This window comes from Anomaloglossus baeobatrachus, chromosome 9 (genome assembly GCF_048569485.1).
Source record: "Anomaloglossus baeobatrachus isolate aAnoBae1 chromosome 9, aAnoBae1.hap1, whole genome shotgun sequence".
Classification (NCBI taxonomy): domain Eukaryota; kingdom Metazoa; phylum Chordata; class Amphibia; order Anura; family Aromobatidae; genus Anomaloglossus; species Anomaloglossus baeobatrachus.
Window position 1 is genome coordinate 47,292,694 of NC_134361.1, and position 16,229 is coordinate 47,308,922.

The window sequence follows — 16,229 nt, forward strand, 5'->3', positions numbered from 1 at the left end:
ACTCCGTGGCAGTCCGCAGGGCCATGTGGCTGCGCGAATCGAAGGCAGACTCTGCTTCCAAGAGGTTCTTAACCGGTTTGCCGTTTTCTGGCGACCGTTTGTTTGGCGAACGATTGGATGAGATTATTAAGGAATCCAAAGGAAAGGATTCCTCCTTACCCCAGGCCAAACCTAAGAGACCTCAACAGAGAAAGGTTCAATCGAGATTTCGGTCCTTTCGTCCCTCCGCCAAATCCCAATCCTCTTCATCCAACAGGCCGGAGAAAGGCCAGAGGAACTCCTATGCGTGGCGATCCAAATCACGCCCGCAAAAGGCCGCAGGAGGCACTGCCTCCAAGACTGCTTCCTCATGACTCTCGGCCTCCCCTGGCCGCATCCTCGGTCGGTGGCAGGCTCTCCCGCTTTGGCGACGCCTGGTGGCCACATGTTCAAGACCGATGGGTGAGAGACATTCTGTCTCATGGTTACAGGATAGAGTTCAGCTCTCGTCCTGCGGCTCGTTTCTTCAGAACCTCTCCGCCCCCCGCTCAGGCCGACGCACTTTTTCAGGCAGTGGCCGCTCTAAAGATGGAAGGAGTTGTGATCCCCGTTCCCCTTCAGGAACGTGGTTGCGGATTTTACTCCAACTTGTTCGTGGTGCCAAAAAAGGACGAGTCATTCCGTCCCGTTCTGGACCTCGAGCTACTCAACAGACATGTGAGAACCAGACGGTTTCGGATGGAATCTCTCCGCTCGGTCATCGCCTCGATGTCACAAGGAGACTTCCTAGCATCAATCGACATCAAGGATGCTTATCTCCATGTACCGATCGCACCCGAACATCAACGTTTCCTGCGTTTCGCCATCGGGGACGAACACCTTCAGTTCGTGGCATTGCCTTTCGGCTTGGCGACAGCCCCACGGGTTTTCACCAAAGTCATGGCATCCGTTGTGGCGGTCCTGCATTCTCAGGGCCACTCGGTGATTCCCTACTTGGACGATCTCCTAGTCAGGGCCCCGTCTCGGGTGGTGTGTCAACAAAGTCTATCCGTCGCACTGGCGACTCTCCAGCGGTTCGGGTGGATCATCAACTTCCCGAAATCCAAGTTGACACCGACCCAATCACTGACGTACCTTGGGATGGAGTTTCATACCCAGCAAGCGTTAGTCAAGCTTCCGAGCGACAAACGGCTTTCTCTGCAGGCAGGGGTGCAATCCCTTCTTCGGAGTCAGTCACACCCCTTAAGGCGCCTCATGCACTTCCTGGGGAAGATGGTGGCAGCTATAGAGGCAGTCCCGTTCGAGCAATTCCATCTTCGGCCACTCCAATGGGACATTCTCCGCAAATGGGACAGGAGTGCGGCTTCCCTCGACAGGAACGTCTCTCTTTCCCTTGCAACCAAGACGTCACTTCAGTGGTGGCTCCTTCCCAAATCTCTGTCGCAGGGAAAATCCTTCCTACCCCCAACCTGGGCAGTGGTCACCACGGACGCGAGCCTGTCAGGTTGGGGAGCGGTTTTTCTCCACCACAGGGCTCAGGGAACCTGGACTCCGACAGAGTCCTCCCTTCAGATCAATGTTCTGGAGATAAGGGCAGTGTATCTAGCCCTATTGGCTTTTCATCGGTGGCTGGAGGGCAGGCAGATCCGTATCCAGTCGGACAACGCCACTGCCGTCGCCTACATCAACCACCAAGGCGGCACTCGCAGTCGTCTAGCCTTCCAGGAAGTCCGACGGATTCTGCAGTGGGTGGAAGCCACAGCCTCCACCATCTCCGCAGTTCACATCCCGGGCGTAGAAAACTGGGAAGCAGATTTTCTCAATCGTCAGGGCATGGACGCGGGGGAATGGTCTCTGCACCCAGACGTGTTTCGAGAGATCTGTCGCCGCTGGGGAACGCCGGACGTCGATCTCATGGCGTCACGGCACAACAACAAGGTCCCGGCATTCATGGCACGGTCTCAGGATCACAGAGCTCTGGCGGCGGACGCGTTAGTCCAGGATTGGTCGCAGTTTCGACTGCCTTATGTGTTTCCTCCTCTGGCGATGCTGCCCAGAGTGTTACGCAAGATCAGGTCCGACTGCCGTCGCGCCATTCTCGTCGCTCCAGACTGGCCGAGGCGGTCGTGGTACCCGGATCTGTGGCATCTCACGGTGGGACAACCGTGGGCGCTTCCAGACCGCCCAGACTTGCTGTCACAAGGCCCGTTTTTCCATCTGAATTCTGTGGCCCTCAACCTGACTGTGTGGCCATTGAGTCCTGGCTCCTAGCGTCTTCAGGGTTATCTCAGGATGTCATTGCCACCATGAGACAGGCCAGGATGCCTACGTCCGCCAAGATCTATTACAGGTCTTGGCAAATCTTCCTATCCTGGTGCGCTAATAACGGTTTTCCTCCATGGCCGTTTGCCTTACCCACTTTTCTTTCATTCCTTCAATCTGGAATAGACAAGGGTTTGTCACTCGGCTCTCTCAAGGGCCAAGTATCGGCGCTCTCCGTGTTTTTTCAAAAGCGTCTAGCCAGGCTTCCGCAGGTCCGCACGTTCCTGCAGGGAGTTTGCCACATAGTCCCACCTTACAAGCGTCCGCTGGAACCCTGGGATCTTAACAGGGTTCTAACGGCTCTTCAGAAACCACCTTTCGAGCCGCTGCGGGATGTCTCTCTATCACGTCTTTCGCAGAAGGTGGCCTTCCTAGTGGCAGTCACATCACTTCGGAGAGTGTCTGAGCTCGCAGCGCTGTCATGCAAAGCCCCCTTCCTGGTGTTTCACCAGGATAAGGTGGTTCTGCGTCCGGTCCCGGAATTTCTCCCTGAGGTGGTATCCCCTTTTCATCTCAATCAGGATATCTCCTTGCCTTCATTTTGCCCTAATCCAATTCACCAGTGTGAAAAGGATTTGCACTCTTTGGATCTAGTGAGAGCACTCCGGTTCTACGTGTCTCGCACCGCGCCCCTGCGTCGTTCAGATGCGCTCTTTGTCCTTGTCGCTGGCCAGCGTAAGGGCTCGCAGGCTTCCAAGTCAACCTTGGCTCGGTGGATCAAGGAACAGATTCTCGAAGCCTACCGTTCTTCTGGGCTTCCGCTTCCTTCAGGGCTGAAAGCCCATTCTACCAGAGCCGTGGGTGCGTCCTGGGCATTGCGGCACCGGGCTACGGCTCAGCAGGTGTGTCAGGCAGCTACGTGGTCTAGTCTGCACACTTTCACGAAACACTATCAAGTGCATACCTATGCTTCGGCAGATGCCAGTCTAGGTAGGCGAGTCCTTCAGGCGGCGGTTGCCCACCTGTAAGAGGGGGCCGTTTTTCGGCTCTTTTTATTGAGGTATTCTTTTACCCACCCAGGGACTGCTCTTGGACGTCCCAATTGTCTGGGTCTCCCAATGGAGCGACAAAGAAGAAGGGAATTTTGTTTACTTACCGTAAATTCCTTTTCTTCTAGCTCCTATTGGGAGACCCAGCACCCGCCCCTGTTCCCTTCGGGCTGGTTTTTCTTTGGTGTACACATTGTTGTTCATGTTGAATTGTTCTTTTGGTTCATGATCTTCAGTTCTCCGAACATCCTTCGGATTGAATTTACCCTAGACCAATTTATAAGTTTTCTCCTTCCTGCTTTTGCACCAAAACTGAGGAGCCCGTGATCCACGGGAGGGTGTATAGGCAGAGGGGAGGGGTTACACTTTTTAAAATGTAATACTTTATGTGGCCTCCGGAGGCAGAAGTTATACACCCAATTGTCTGGGTCTCCCAATAGGAGCTAGAAGAAAAGGAATTTACGGTAAGTAAACAAAATTCCCTTCTTTCTAGATAAATCCGCAGGTTTTAGCAACTACAGTCACTCTCCATGTTATCCTATGGGACATGGGGAGTGTGTGTCCATGCTGCGGTATATGCGGCTGCGCAATTTTCTGCGGCTGTCTCGCAGCCGCACGTAACTGCATGTCAATTATTCCTGTGGAAATACCTGTGGAATTCCCGATCTTCCACTATGGAGATAGAGGCCAGGACTTCCGCTGGTAAGTCGCACAGAATGTCCGCAGGTTTCCCGCAGATATTTTGCTGGAATCCCGGAGCAATGGATAGCTGCAGATTCCGGGGAGCCGCTGCGGGAACCCTGCGGATATATCTGCAGGTATGTAGTCCCGTGGGCACGTGGCCTTACACTATGTAGCTGGTCGGTTCTGTCTTTGGCAGCGTTCTCATCTGTAGTTCTCCATTTATGATCCATTTTTTTTTTTTGTTTTTTTTTCTTCCCTGCAGGACCTCTATGTGTTCCTTTCAGAGAGCGAACATTTCACAGAGTTTAATTCCTCCACGGCTCTCTTCTGGGAGCAGCGAGATTTGGTTTACGGGGACTGGAGCAGCGGTGAAAATGGAGACGGCTGCTACGATCAGTACTCTGAAATTAGTATTCCTGAGGTAAGGGGCTTTCTTGGAGTGAGGGGCTGCTGTCAGCAAATAAAAAAGCTTCCTAGATTCCTTGCTAAATTTCTGTTGCTGATTTGTTTGTGTGTCCCCCCCCCCCCTTCCTTCAAGTAGTTACATTCTTAAGGGGGATTTGTGAGATTAGAAACACATGGTGGCTGCATATTCCACAAATAATGGCCGGTTCATCTGGTATTGCTGCTCAGCTTTAATCCCCATCAGCCACCTTGTGAAGCAATCATGGGGTGCCAATATTTTGTAATGGCAGCCAGGGACCTAACCAGGACCACTACCCTGCCAGAAACTAATCGGATGCATAATCCACCGCACTGTACTATGAGTGACCGGGCTATGTTCATGTTAGACTAAAACAAAAAATGGAAAAAATAACTATATATTTTGAATAAAAAAAACAAAAAAGAAAATCTTTAGAGCAGGAAGATAGGAAAAAAAATATTATTGCTGTAAAAGAAGGGAATTTTGTTACTTACCGTAAATTCCTTTTCTTCTAGCTCCTATTGGGAGACCCAGACGATTGGGTGTATAGCTACTGCCTCCGGAGGCCACACAAAGCATTACACTAAAAAGTGTAAGGCCCCTCCCCTTCTGGCTATACACCCCCCGTGAGATCACGGCTGCTCAGTTTTAGTGCTAAAGCAAGAAGGAGGAAAGCCAATAACTGGTTTAAACAAATTCACTCCGAAGTAACATCGGAGAACTGAAAACCGTTCAACATGAACAACATGTGTACCCGAAAACAACCAAAAATCCCGAAGGACAACAGGGCGGGTGCTGGGTCTCCCAATAGGAGCTAGAAGAAAAGGAATTTACGGTAAGTAACAAAATTCCCTTCTTCTTCGGCGCTCCATTGGGAGACCCAGACGATTGGGACGTCCAAAAGCAGTCCCTGGGTGGGTAAAGAAATACCTCATGTTAGAGCTGCAAGACAGCCCTCCCCTACGGGGAGGCAACTGCCGCCTGCAGGACTCTTCTACCTAGGCTGGCGTCCGCCGAAGCATAGGTATGCACCTGATAATGTTTGGTGAAAGTGTGCAGACTCGACCAGGTAGCTGCCTGACACACCTGTTGAGCCGTAGCCTGGTGTCGTAATGCCCAGGACGCACCCACGGCTCTGGTTGAGTGGGCCTTCAGCCCCGATGGAACCGGAAGCCCAGCAGAACGGTAGGCTTCAAGAATTGGTTCTTTGATCCATCGAGCCAGGGTGGCTTTGGAAGCCTGCGACCCTTTGCGCTTACCAGCGACAAGGACAAAGAGTGCATCCGAGCGGCGGAGGGGCGCCGTGCGGGAAATGTAGATTCTGAGTGCTCTCACCAGATCTAGCAAATGCAAATCCTTTTCATACCCATGAACTGGATAAGGATAAAAGGAAGGTAAGGAAATATCCTGATTAAGATGAAACGAGGATACCACCTTAGGGAGAAACTCCTGAATGGGGCGCAGCACTACCTTGTCCTGGTGGAACACCAGGAAGGGAGCCTTGGATGACAGCGCTGCTAGCTCAGACACTCTCCGAAGAGACGTGACCGCTACCAGAAAAGCCACTTTCTGTGAGAGCCGAGAAAGTGAAACATCCCTCAGAGGCTCGAAGGGCGGCTTCTGGAGAGCAACTAGTACCCTGTTTAGATCCCATGGATCTAACGGCCGTCTGTACGGAGGGACGATATGACAAACCCCCTGCAGGAACGTGCGCACCTGAGAAAGTCGTGCTAGACGCTTCTGAAAAAACACGGATAGTGCCGAGACTTGCCCTTTAAGGGAGCCGAGCGACAAGCCCTTTTCCAACCCAGATTGCAGGAAGGAAAGAAAAGTAGGTAGCGCGAATGGCCAGGGGGATACCCCTTGTGCAGAGCACCAGGATAAGAAAATCCTCCACGTTCTGTGGTAGATCTTAGCAGAAGTGGACTTCCTAGCCTGTCTCATGGTGGCAACGACCTCTTGAGATAATCCTGAAGACGCTAGGATCCAGGACTCAATGGCCACACAGTCAGGTTCAGGGCCGCAGAATTCTGATGGAAAAACGGCCCTTGGGACAGTAAGTCTGCTCGGTCTGGTAGTGTCCACGGTCGGCCGACCGTGAGATGCCACAGATCCGGGTACCACGACCTTCTCGGCCAGTCTGGAGCGACGAGTATGACGCGGCTGCAATCGGATCTGATCTTGCGTAGCACTCTGGGCAAGAGTGCCAGAGGTGGAAACACATAAGGGAGCCGGAACTGCGACCAATCTTGGACTAAGGCGTCTGCCGCCAGAGCTCTTTGATCGCGAGACCGCGCCATGAAGGCCGGGACCTTGTTGTTGTGCCGAGACGCCATTAGGTCGACGTCCGGCACCCCCCAGCGGCGACAGATTTCCTGAAACACGTCCGGGTGAAGGGACCATTCCCCTGCGTCCATACCCTGGCGACTGAGGAAGTCTGCTTCCCAGTTTTCTACGCCCGGGATGTGAACCGCGGATATGGTGGATGCTCTGTCCTCCACCCACATCAGAATCCGCCGGACTTCCTGGAAGGCTTGTCGACTGCGTGTCCCTCCTTGGTGGTTGATGTATGCCACCGCTGTGGAGTTGTCCGACTGAATTCGGATCTGCTTTCCTTCCAGCCACTGCTGGAAGGCTAGTAGGGCAAGATACACTGCCCTGATTTCCAGGACATTGATCTGAAGGGTGGACTCCTGCTGAGTCCACGTCCCCTGAGCCCTGTGGTGGAGAAAAACTGCTCCCCACCCTGACAGACTCGCGTCTGTCGTGACCACTGCCCAGGATGGGGGCAGGAATGATCTTCCCTGTGATAATGAGGTGGGAAGAAGCCACCATTGCAGAGAGTCCTTGGCCGTCTGGGAAAGGGAGACTTTCCTGTCCAGGGAAGTTGACTTCCCGTCCCATTGGCGGAGAATGTCCCATTGAAGTGGGCGCAGATGAAACTGCGCAAACGGGACTGCCTCCATTGCTGCCACCATCTTCCCTAGGAAGTGCATGAGGCGCCTTAAGGGGTGCGACTGACCATGAAGGAGAGACTGCACCCCTATCTGTAGTGACCGCTGCTTGTCCAGCGGAAGCTTCACTATCGCTGAGAGAGTATGAAACTCCATGCCAAGATACGTTAGTGATTGAGTCGGTGACAGATTTGACTTTGAAAAGTTGATGATCCACCCGAAAGTCTGGAGAGTCTCCAGCGCCACATTCAGGCTGAGTTGGCATGCCTCTTGAGAGGGTGCTTTGACAAGCAGATCGTCCAAGTAAGGGATCACCGAGTGTCCCTGAGAGTGCAAGACTGCTACCACTGCCGCCATGACTTTGGTGAAAACCCGTGGGGCTGTCGCCAGACCAAATGGCAGAGCTACGAACTGAAGATGGTCGTCTCCTATCACGAAACGTAGAAAACGTTGGTGCTCGGTAGCAATCGGCACGTGGAGATAAGCATCTTTGATGTCTATTGATGCCAGGAAATCTCCTTGAGACATTGAGGCAATGACGGAGCGGAGGGATTCCATCCGGAACCGCCTGGTTTTCACATGCTTGTTGAGCAGTTTTAGGTCCAGAACAGGACGGAATGAGCCGTCCTTTTTTGGCACCACAAAGAGATTGGAGTAAAAACCTTGCCCTTGTTCCTGAAGAGGAACAGGGATCACCACTCCTTCTGCTCTTAGAGAGCCCACCGCCTGCAGAAGGGCATCTGCTCGGTCGGAATGTGGGGAAGTTCTGAAGAACCGAGGCGGAGGACGAGAACTGAACTCTATCCTGTACCCGTGAGACAAAATGTCTGTGACCCACCGGTCCTTGACCTGTGGCAGCCAAATGTCGGAAAAGCGGGAGAGCCTGCCACCGACCGAGGATGCGGAGAGAGGAGGCCGAAAGTCATGAGGCAGCCGGCTTGGAAGCGGTTCCTCCGGTTGCTTTCTTGGGGCGCGAGTGAGCCCGCCAGGAATCAGCGCTCCTTTGCTCTTTCTGAGTCCCTTTGGACGAGGAGAAATGGGGCTTGCCCGAGCCTCGAAAGGACCGAAACCTCGACTGCCACTTCCTCTGTTGGGGTTTGCTTGATCTGGGCTGGGGTAAGGAGGAGTCCTTACCCTTGGACTGTTTAATGATTTCAGCCAATTGCTCACCAAACAGTCTGTCTCCAGATAGTGGCAAGCTGGTTAAACATTTCTTGGAAGCAGAATCTGCTTTCCATTCCTTTAACCACAAGGCTCTGCGCAAAACCACAGAGTTGGCGGACGCCATTGAGGTACGGCTCGTAGAGTCCAGTACCGCATTGATAGCGTAGGTCGCAAACGCAGACATTTGCGTAGTTAAGGACGCCACTTGCGGCACTGCTGGACGTATGATAGAGTCCACCTGTGCCAGACCAGCGGAAATAGCTTGGAGTGCCCACACGGCTGCGAATGCTGGAGCAAACGACGCGCCGATAGCTTCATAGACAGATTTCAACCAAAGGTCCATCTGTCTGTCATTGGCATCTTTAAGTGAAGCCCCATCCTCCACTGCAACTATGGATCTAGCCGCAAGCCTGGATATTGGGGGATCCACCTTTGGACACTGGGTCCAGCGTTTGACCACGTCAGGGGGAAAGGGATAACGTGTATCCTTAAGACGTTTGGAGAAACGCTTGTCTGGATAAGCATGGTGTTTCTGGACTGATTCTCTGAAGTCAGAGTGGTCCAGAAAAGTACTCAATTTACGCTTGGGATACCGGAAATGGAACTTCTCCTGCTGGGCAGCTGCCTCCTCTGTTGAAGGGGCTGGGGGAGAAATATCCAACAGTCTATTGATGGCCGCTATAAGGTCATTTACCATAGCGTCACCATCAGGGGTATCTAAATTGAGAGCGGTGTCAGGATTAGACTCCTGATCACCCACCTCTGTCTTATCATACAGAGACTCCTCTCGCTGAGACCCTGACCAGTGTGATGACGTCGAGGGTCTTTCCCAGCGAGCTCGCTTAGGCTGCCTGGGACTGTCATCCGAGTCAGAGCCTTCAGCCTGTGATGCCTGGGACCCCCTTGAAGTACGGATTAGTTCCAACTGAGGGGGACCGGGGAGCATAGACACAGCAGTGTCCATGGTCTGAGTAACTGGCCTGGACTGCAAGGTCTCCAGGATTTTTGACATAGTCACAGACATCTTATCAGCAAAAACTGCAAATTCTGTCCCCGTCACCGGGGCAGGGTTCACAGGCGTCTCTGCCTGGGCCACTACTACCATAGACTCCGGCTGACGAAGTGGCACAGGGATTGAACATTGCACACAATGGGGGTCATTGGAACCTGCCGGTAGATCAGCCCCACATGCGGCACAAGTAGCGCGTACAGCCTGTGCCTTGGCACCCTTGCGTTTTGCGGATGACATGTTGTTGTCTCCTCAGAGCAATATAGGGTATAAGCCAAGAAGCGACCGTACAGTGCAATATATATATATTTGGTACAGGGAAAAAGTACACCAAATAACATTGTGGCACTAGTGGGGCCAGCACTTATGTGCAGCTTACCGCCCGCATAAACGCGGGTGTGTGGTCGCCAGAATCCCCTGTCTGGGTCCCCCAGAGCCTATGTCCGTTCTCCAGCCAGACTGCATGCAGGAATGGCTGCCGGCGTCCTGTGGAGAGGGGCAGGCCCTGGGCGTGTTCAGACCAAGAGCGGGAAACTTGCGTCCCCACTGTGCCCAGTGAAAGGGCTGGAGTATGTAAATAAGACTCCAGCCCTCGGCGCTGACTATAGAACAGCGTCTCTCCCTTTCCCTGATTGACAGGGTGGGGGCGGGAACGAAGCGGAGCTAGGCCGCAAAAGCCGGGGACTAGATTTATAAGCGCCGCCGTCGTAAAAGCACGGTCGGCGCTAAGTCCCCGGCGCACTACAAGTCCCAGCCACGCCGCCGCTCCCGGAGCGGCCGGCGCAGTAGTTCCCAACACATAAAGTCACTCAGCTAAGCTGCAGTGACTCTAACCCCAGCGCGCAGCACTACTGTCCCCGGCGCACTAGCACACCCAGCAAGTCTGGAGTGTGCGTGGCTTGTCTGTGCGGGGACACAGAGTACCTGACTGTTGCAGGGCCTTGTCCCTGACGGTACTCAGCTCCTCCAGCAGGGTCTCTGGGTCTGTGGATGGAGCCCGGCCTCAGGGTTTGGGGGCCGGTAAGATCCCACTTCCACAGAGCCCCTCAGGGGGATGGGGAAGGAAAGCAGCATGTGGGCTCCAGCCTCCGTACCCGCAATGGGTACCTCAACCTTAACAAACCGCAAGTGGGGTGAGAAGGGAGCATGCTGGGGGCCCCATATGGGCCCTCTTTTCTTCCATCCGATATAGTCAGCAGCTACTGCTGACTAAACAGTGGAGCTATGCGTGGATGTCTGACCTCCTTCGCACAAAGCTTGAAAACTGAGCAGCCGTGATCTCACGGGGGGTGTATAGCCAGAAGGGGAGGGGCCTTACACTTTTTAGTGTAATGCTTTGTGTGGCCTCCGGAGGCAGTAGCTATACACCCAATCGTCTGGGTCTCCCAATGGAGCGCCGAAGAAATGAGGGTTCGTCTTATAATCCTAGTGCATCTTTTATTAGCTCACCGGAGGGGAGCGGCGGTGGTGGAGCAGCTCAGTAGGGTCAAAGGAGGCAGGGTCAGCAATGCTGCGGGCTCAGAAGAGGCTCAGGAGGGTCAGTGATACTGCGGGCTCGGGGGTGTCACGGCGGCTGGTGCCATTGATCTGCAGACTCCTTTTGAATCGCCGGCGGTTGACCCAATGGACGTCAAGAAAATGGCCGCTGAAGCGGCGCCTGCGCAGATTGTCCGCCGCCATTTTCTTGAAGTCCATTGTGCCTGCCGCGGTCATGACACCCCCTTAGTCTGCAGTATCGCGGACCCTCCTGAGCTACTCCATTGCAGTGACACCCCCTTCCTCCAAGCCCTCAGTATCGCTGGCCCAGCGCCACTGCCTCGGTAAGCCATATCCGGATTAAAAGTCGCACCCCCAGTTTACCCCCAGCTTGCAGGGAAAAAAGTGCGTTTTATAACCTGGAAAATACGGTAACTTGTACATTGAAAGCTGCAAAAACAATTTGCAGATTTTTTGTAGCCTTATGAAGACGTCGGCTCATTCTGAAAAACGCGAGCCTTCCCTCGCAGCTCAGTCATCAGAAAAATAAATTAGGTGGCAGAAAAAACAAAAATCTTATTTCAGTGTAACTTGTTTGCAATTCAGTTTTTTTTTTGTTTGTTTTTTAACCCCGCAAAATCACAGCTCTAACATAGTCACAGAAAAATTGTGCAAATGTTCTTGGTTGCGCAACTTTTCTGGGGCTTGCTGTCACACAACACTCGCCGTCATGTAGCCCCAGCCTAATTCTCCAGTTTCTTGGCTACATACTGTCAAGGGAGGAATTTGGGTGAAGACTGCTAATGGAGTTGTCGTTTGGGATATGCAGAGACGGTGCCGTATTAGCTGTATATCAGTGCCGATATATCAATGTATTAGACAATAAACACACAGACATGCTTTCTCCTTGAGCTAGCGTCATCAACTGAACTCGTGTATTGCAAGACACCCAATTATACAGAAAAGCTACTTCGGCCTTGAAGCTAAACAGGGAGTACTTTTATCCCTTAATTTCTTACAGCGCAGTTTGTTTCTTGTACATTCTTTCTGTGTGAACATTACTGATAACACTTTTGCAGCTTCACATTCTGGCTTTATTATCTTTGGTTAACTCCTTCATGACTTATACAGCTTAGAATTATATTATGGGTCTATGCGATGGCTACATAGACAGACAGATAATTATGTAACTACATCTACATTTCTTCATCGTTCCTTATGGGAGACCCAGACCATGGGTGTATAGCTTCTGCCTCCGGAGGACACCCAAAGTACTACACTAAAAAGTGTAGCTCCTCCCTCTGAGCATATACACCCCCTGGATGACCAAATCTAGCCAGTTCAATGCTTTGTGTTCAGGAGGTCACACACACATGCATTCTCTTTTGATTTTTGATTTTAAAGAGTTGGAAGAAAAGCGGGTCCAACCTGGACTCCCGGCATGTCCCTTCTCACCCCACTGTGTCGGCGGTGCTGTTAAGGTTGATTTTACAAGGCTGGAGCCTTACATGCTGCGCTCCTTCACCATCCCTCGGGCTCTGGCTTGAAGTGGGAGCCATCACGGTTCTCACTGCTTTTCAGGACACCGGTCTCCATCCGCAGCCCTTTCAGGACCCTGCCGGACGGAGCGCTCATCCCTCAGGGACCTGGCCCTGCGTCTCACAAGCTAAGTATTGAGACGTTATTGAGGGGTCCCTTGTACATTTATTGTGGGGAGAGTGTGTTATTTAACTTTGCTGTAATTTCCGGCCGGTTCTCTGTTTTTTTCCTGAGAACCGCGCCGAGGGTGCCTGCTCGTCGGCCGCATGGAAAAATTTAGGCCCCGGCTTCGGCTGCGGCCTACTTTCGTTTTCACTGCCCCTGCATGTCAGTCATGCAGGGGGACAGTGCGGCGCTGCCCACCGGCCGTTCAGCACAGGGGAGGACACTCCTCTCTGAGGAGATGTTTCCCTCCCCTGTATTTCTCCTTGGCCCTCCGGTTCCCGCTCTTGGATTAAACCCCGCCCCCCCTCCTCACTCCGGCGCCATTTTATCAGCGTTCACACACTGATCGGCGCTGGCTGCTGCAGCTCTGCAATCTGTCTGGGGGTCCAAGCTGGGAATCCGGAGGGCACACAAAACGGTCTGGTAAGCCACAACCTCTGGTTGTGGACTTTCTTATACACTCTCTGGGGGTCATTCTGAAGGAGTGTGTTCTTTACTGCAGAGCCTCCACCTCAGCAGCATGTCTGTCACTAGGAGCAAGGCTGCAAGGCTTTACTCTATATGCACTGCATGTAAGCTCATACTGCCTGAACCGAGCACATATCCACATTGTGATGCCTGCTCTAACATGGTGGTGCCTCAGCCTGGAGTCTCCCCAGGGGTCCCTCCGGCTGCTCCAGCCCCGGTGGCTGAACCCCCGGCTTGGGTAGCATCGTTTTCTAAAGCTATTTCCCAGTCCTTTGCCGACTCCATGGGACAGCTGTCCCGGACTCTGCTGACCATGCATCAGCCCCCTTCTCAGGGCGCCTCTGCTGCTCCGACTCGCTCTGCAGAGCTCACAGAGGATTTTTCATCTGTTCCCAGACCCCGTCCTCCTAAACGGAGACGCAGGGACTCTTCTCCTTCCTCGTCCCACGGCTCTGATTCACGAGCTGAATCGCAGGGCGAGGAGGATGCCTTTACTGTGGGCTCAGACGCTACCTCTATGTACCCCATTGATCTAACCGAAGGTGATGCAGATGTTAGTGATTTGATTGCGTCCATTAATTCCGTACTGGACCTCAATCCACCAGTGTCAGAGGAACAAGCTTCTCTGGTAGAAAAACACCAGTTTACCTCACCTAAGAGAGCAAGGAGTATGTTCTTTAACCACTCCAGTTTTCAGGCCACTGTGACCAAACCCAGGGCCTGTCCTGACAAACGCTTTCCAAAGCGTAGTTCTGATGACCGTTTTCCTTTTCCACCAGAGGTGGTCAAGGAGTGGGCTCATTCACCAAAGGTAGATCCTCCGGTGTCTAGAATCTCAGCCCGGACAGTTGTGTCTGTGGCGGATGGCACCTCACTTAAGGATTCCACTGACCGCCAGGTTGACCTTCTGGCCAAATCTGTATATGAAGCGGCAGGGGCCTCGTTCTCCCCGTCTTTTGCAGCAGTGTGGGCTCTTAAGGCAGTCTCTGCTTCTCTGGCGGAGATACATTCCCTCACCAGGGACTCTATGCCCGAACTGGTTGCCTTAACTTCCCAGGCTTCGGCTTTTTCATCCTATGCTATGTCTGCCATTCTGGAGGCTTCTCACCGCACGGCGGTGGCTTCCGCAAATTCCCTCGCGATCCGCAGGATCTTGTGGCTTCGAGAGTGGAAAGCAGACGCTTCTTCCAAGAAGTACCTTGCTGGGCTCCCTTTTGCTGGGTCCCGGCTGTTCGGTGAACAACTGGATGAAATTATTAAGGAAGCTACTGGCGGGAAGAGTACTTCCTTGCCACAAACTAAAACCAGGAAACCTGTCCAGGGCAGGAACCAGTCGAGGTTTCGTTCCTTTCGTTCCTTTAACTGGTCATCCTCTAAGCCCTCAGCCTCGTCCACTAACTCAGCCAAGGATCGAAAACCCAGCTGGCGCACGAAGCCGCGTCCTCAGAAGAACGGAGGAGCCGCTGCCACTAAGGCAGCCTCCTCTTGACTATCTGGCCGCGCCAGCAACATCCTTGGTCGGTGGCAGGCTCTCCCACTTTGGCGACGTGTAGTTTCAACACGTCTCCGATCAGTGGGTGCGGGATATCATCTCCAACGGCTACAGGATAGAATTCTCTTCCAGCCCGCCAAACAGATTTTTTCTGTCCACTCCCCCCTGCTCCAAAGCCGCCGCCTTCTCTCAGGCCGTGGCATCCTTGCAGGCCAACGGAGTAGTTGTACCGGTTCCCGCCCGGGAACGGTTCAGAGGTTTCTACTCAAATCTCTTCCTAGTCCCCAAGAAGGACGGTTCCTTCCGGCCCATCCTGGATCTCAAGCTTCTCAACAAGCATGTTCAGGTGCGGCACTTTCTCATGGAATCTCTGCGATCAGTCATTGCCTCAATGACCCAAGGAGATTTTCTGGCATCCATCGACATCAGAGGTGCCTATTTGCATGTGCCAATTGCAGTTTCACACCAGCGTTGGCTACGTTTTGCAATCGGAGAGGAACATTTCCAATTCGTGGCTCTCCCCTTCGGGTTAGCCACGGCCCCTCGAGTATTCACCAAGGTCATGGCAGCAGTGGTTGCGGTTCTGCACCTCCAGGGGTTGGCAGTGATTCCTTACCTGGACGACCTTCTAGTCAAGGCTTCATCCAGTGCAGACTGTCAGCGGAGTGTCTCGCTCACTCTCGCCACGCTTGTTTAATTCGGGTGGCTTGTCAATCTGCCCAAGTCCACTCTGACCCCGACCCAGAAACTTACGTACCTAGGGATGCAATTCGAGACTCTGCCGGCACTTGTGAAGCTGCCCTTAATCAAACAGCAGTCCCTTCATCTGGCGGTGCGCTCTCTGTTGAGCCCCGCCGTCATTCCATCAGGCACCTCATGCAGGTGCTGGGTCAGATGGTGGCGTCAATGGAAGCGGTTCCCTTTGCCCAGTTCCATCTGCGTCCCCTGCAGCTGGACATTCTCCGCTGTTGGGACAAGCGGACCTCTTCCTTGCACAGGCTAGTGGCTCTGTCGCCACAGACCAGGAGCTCTCTTCAGTGGTGGCTTCGGCCCCACTCTCTATCCCAGGGACGCTCCTTTCTGATCCCGTCTTGGGTGATTCTCACCACGGATGCCAGTCTATCCGGCTGGGGAGCAGTGTTTCTCCACCACCGAGCACAGGGCACTTGGACTCCGTCCGAATCAGCCCTCTCGATCAATGTGCTGGAAATCAGAGCTGTGCTCCTAGCTCTCGTAGCCTTTCACCACCTGTTGGCGGGCAAGCACATTCGAGTCCAGTCAGACAACGCGACAGCAGTTGCCTACATCAGTCACCAGGGCGGGACTCGCAGCCGCCTAGCAATGTTGGAGGTTCAACGTATCCTTCAGTGGACGGAGGACTCCAAGTCCACCATATCCGCAGTCCACATCCCAGGCGTAGAAAACTGGGAGGCAGATTATCTCAGCCGTCAAACCGTGGACAACGGCGAGTGGGCCCTGCATCCGGCAGTGTTCCGGTCAATCTGCCGCAAGTGGGGCACTCCGGAAGTGGATCTCATGGCATCCCGGCACAACAACAAGGTCC

The 16,229-nt window shown here is 53.4% G+C and overlaps 1 protein-coding gene across 1 annotated transcript in view; it reads left to right on the top strand.

The window, feature by feature from the left end:
• CLPTM1 (CLPTM1 regulator of GABA type A receptor forward trafficking) overlaps positions 1–16,229 on the top strand; it is a 114,843-nt gene that overhangs the window by 32,971 nt on the left and 65,643 nt on the right. Inside the window, exon 4 of the mRNA XM_075323674.1 lies at positions 4,237–4,395. Within this exon, the coding sequence (XP_075179789.1) occupies positions 4,237–4,395 (159 nt within the window). The remainder of the gene's footprint in view (positions 1–4,236; positions 4,396–16,229) is intronic.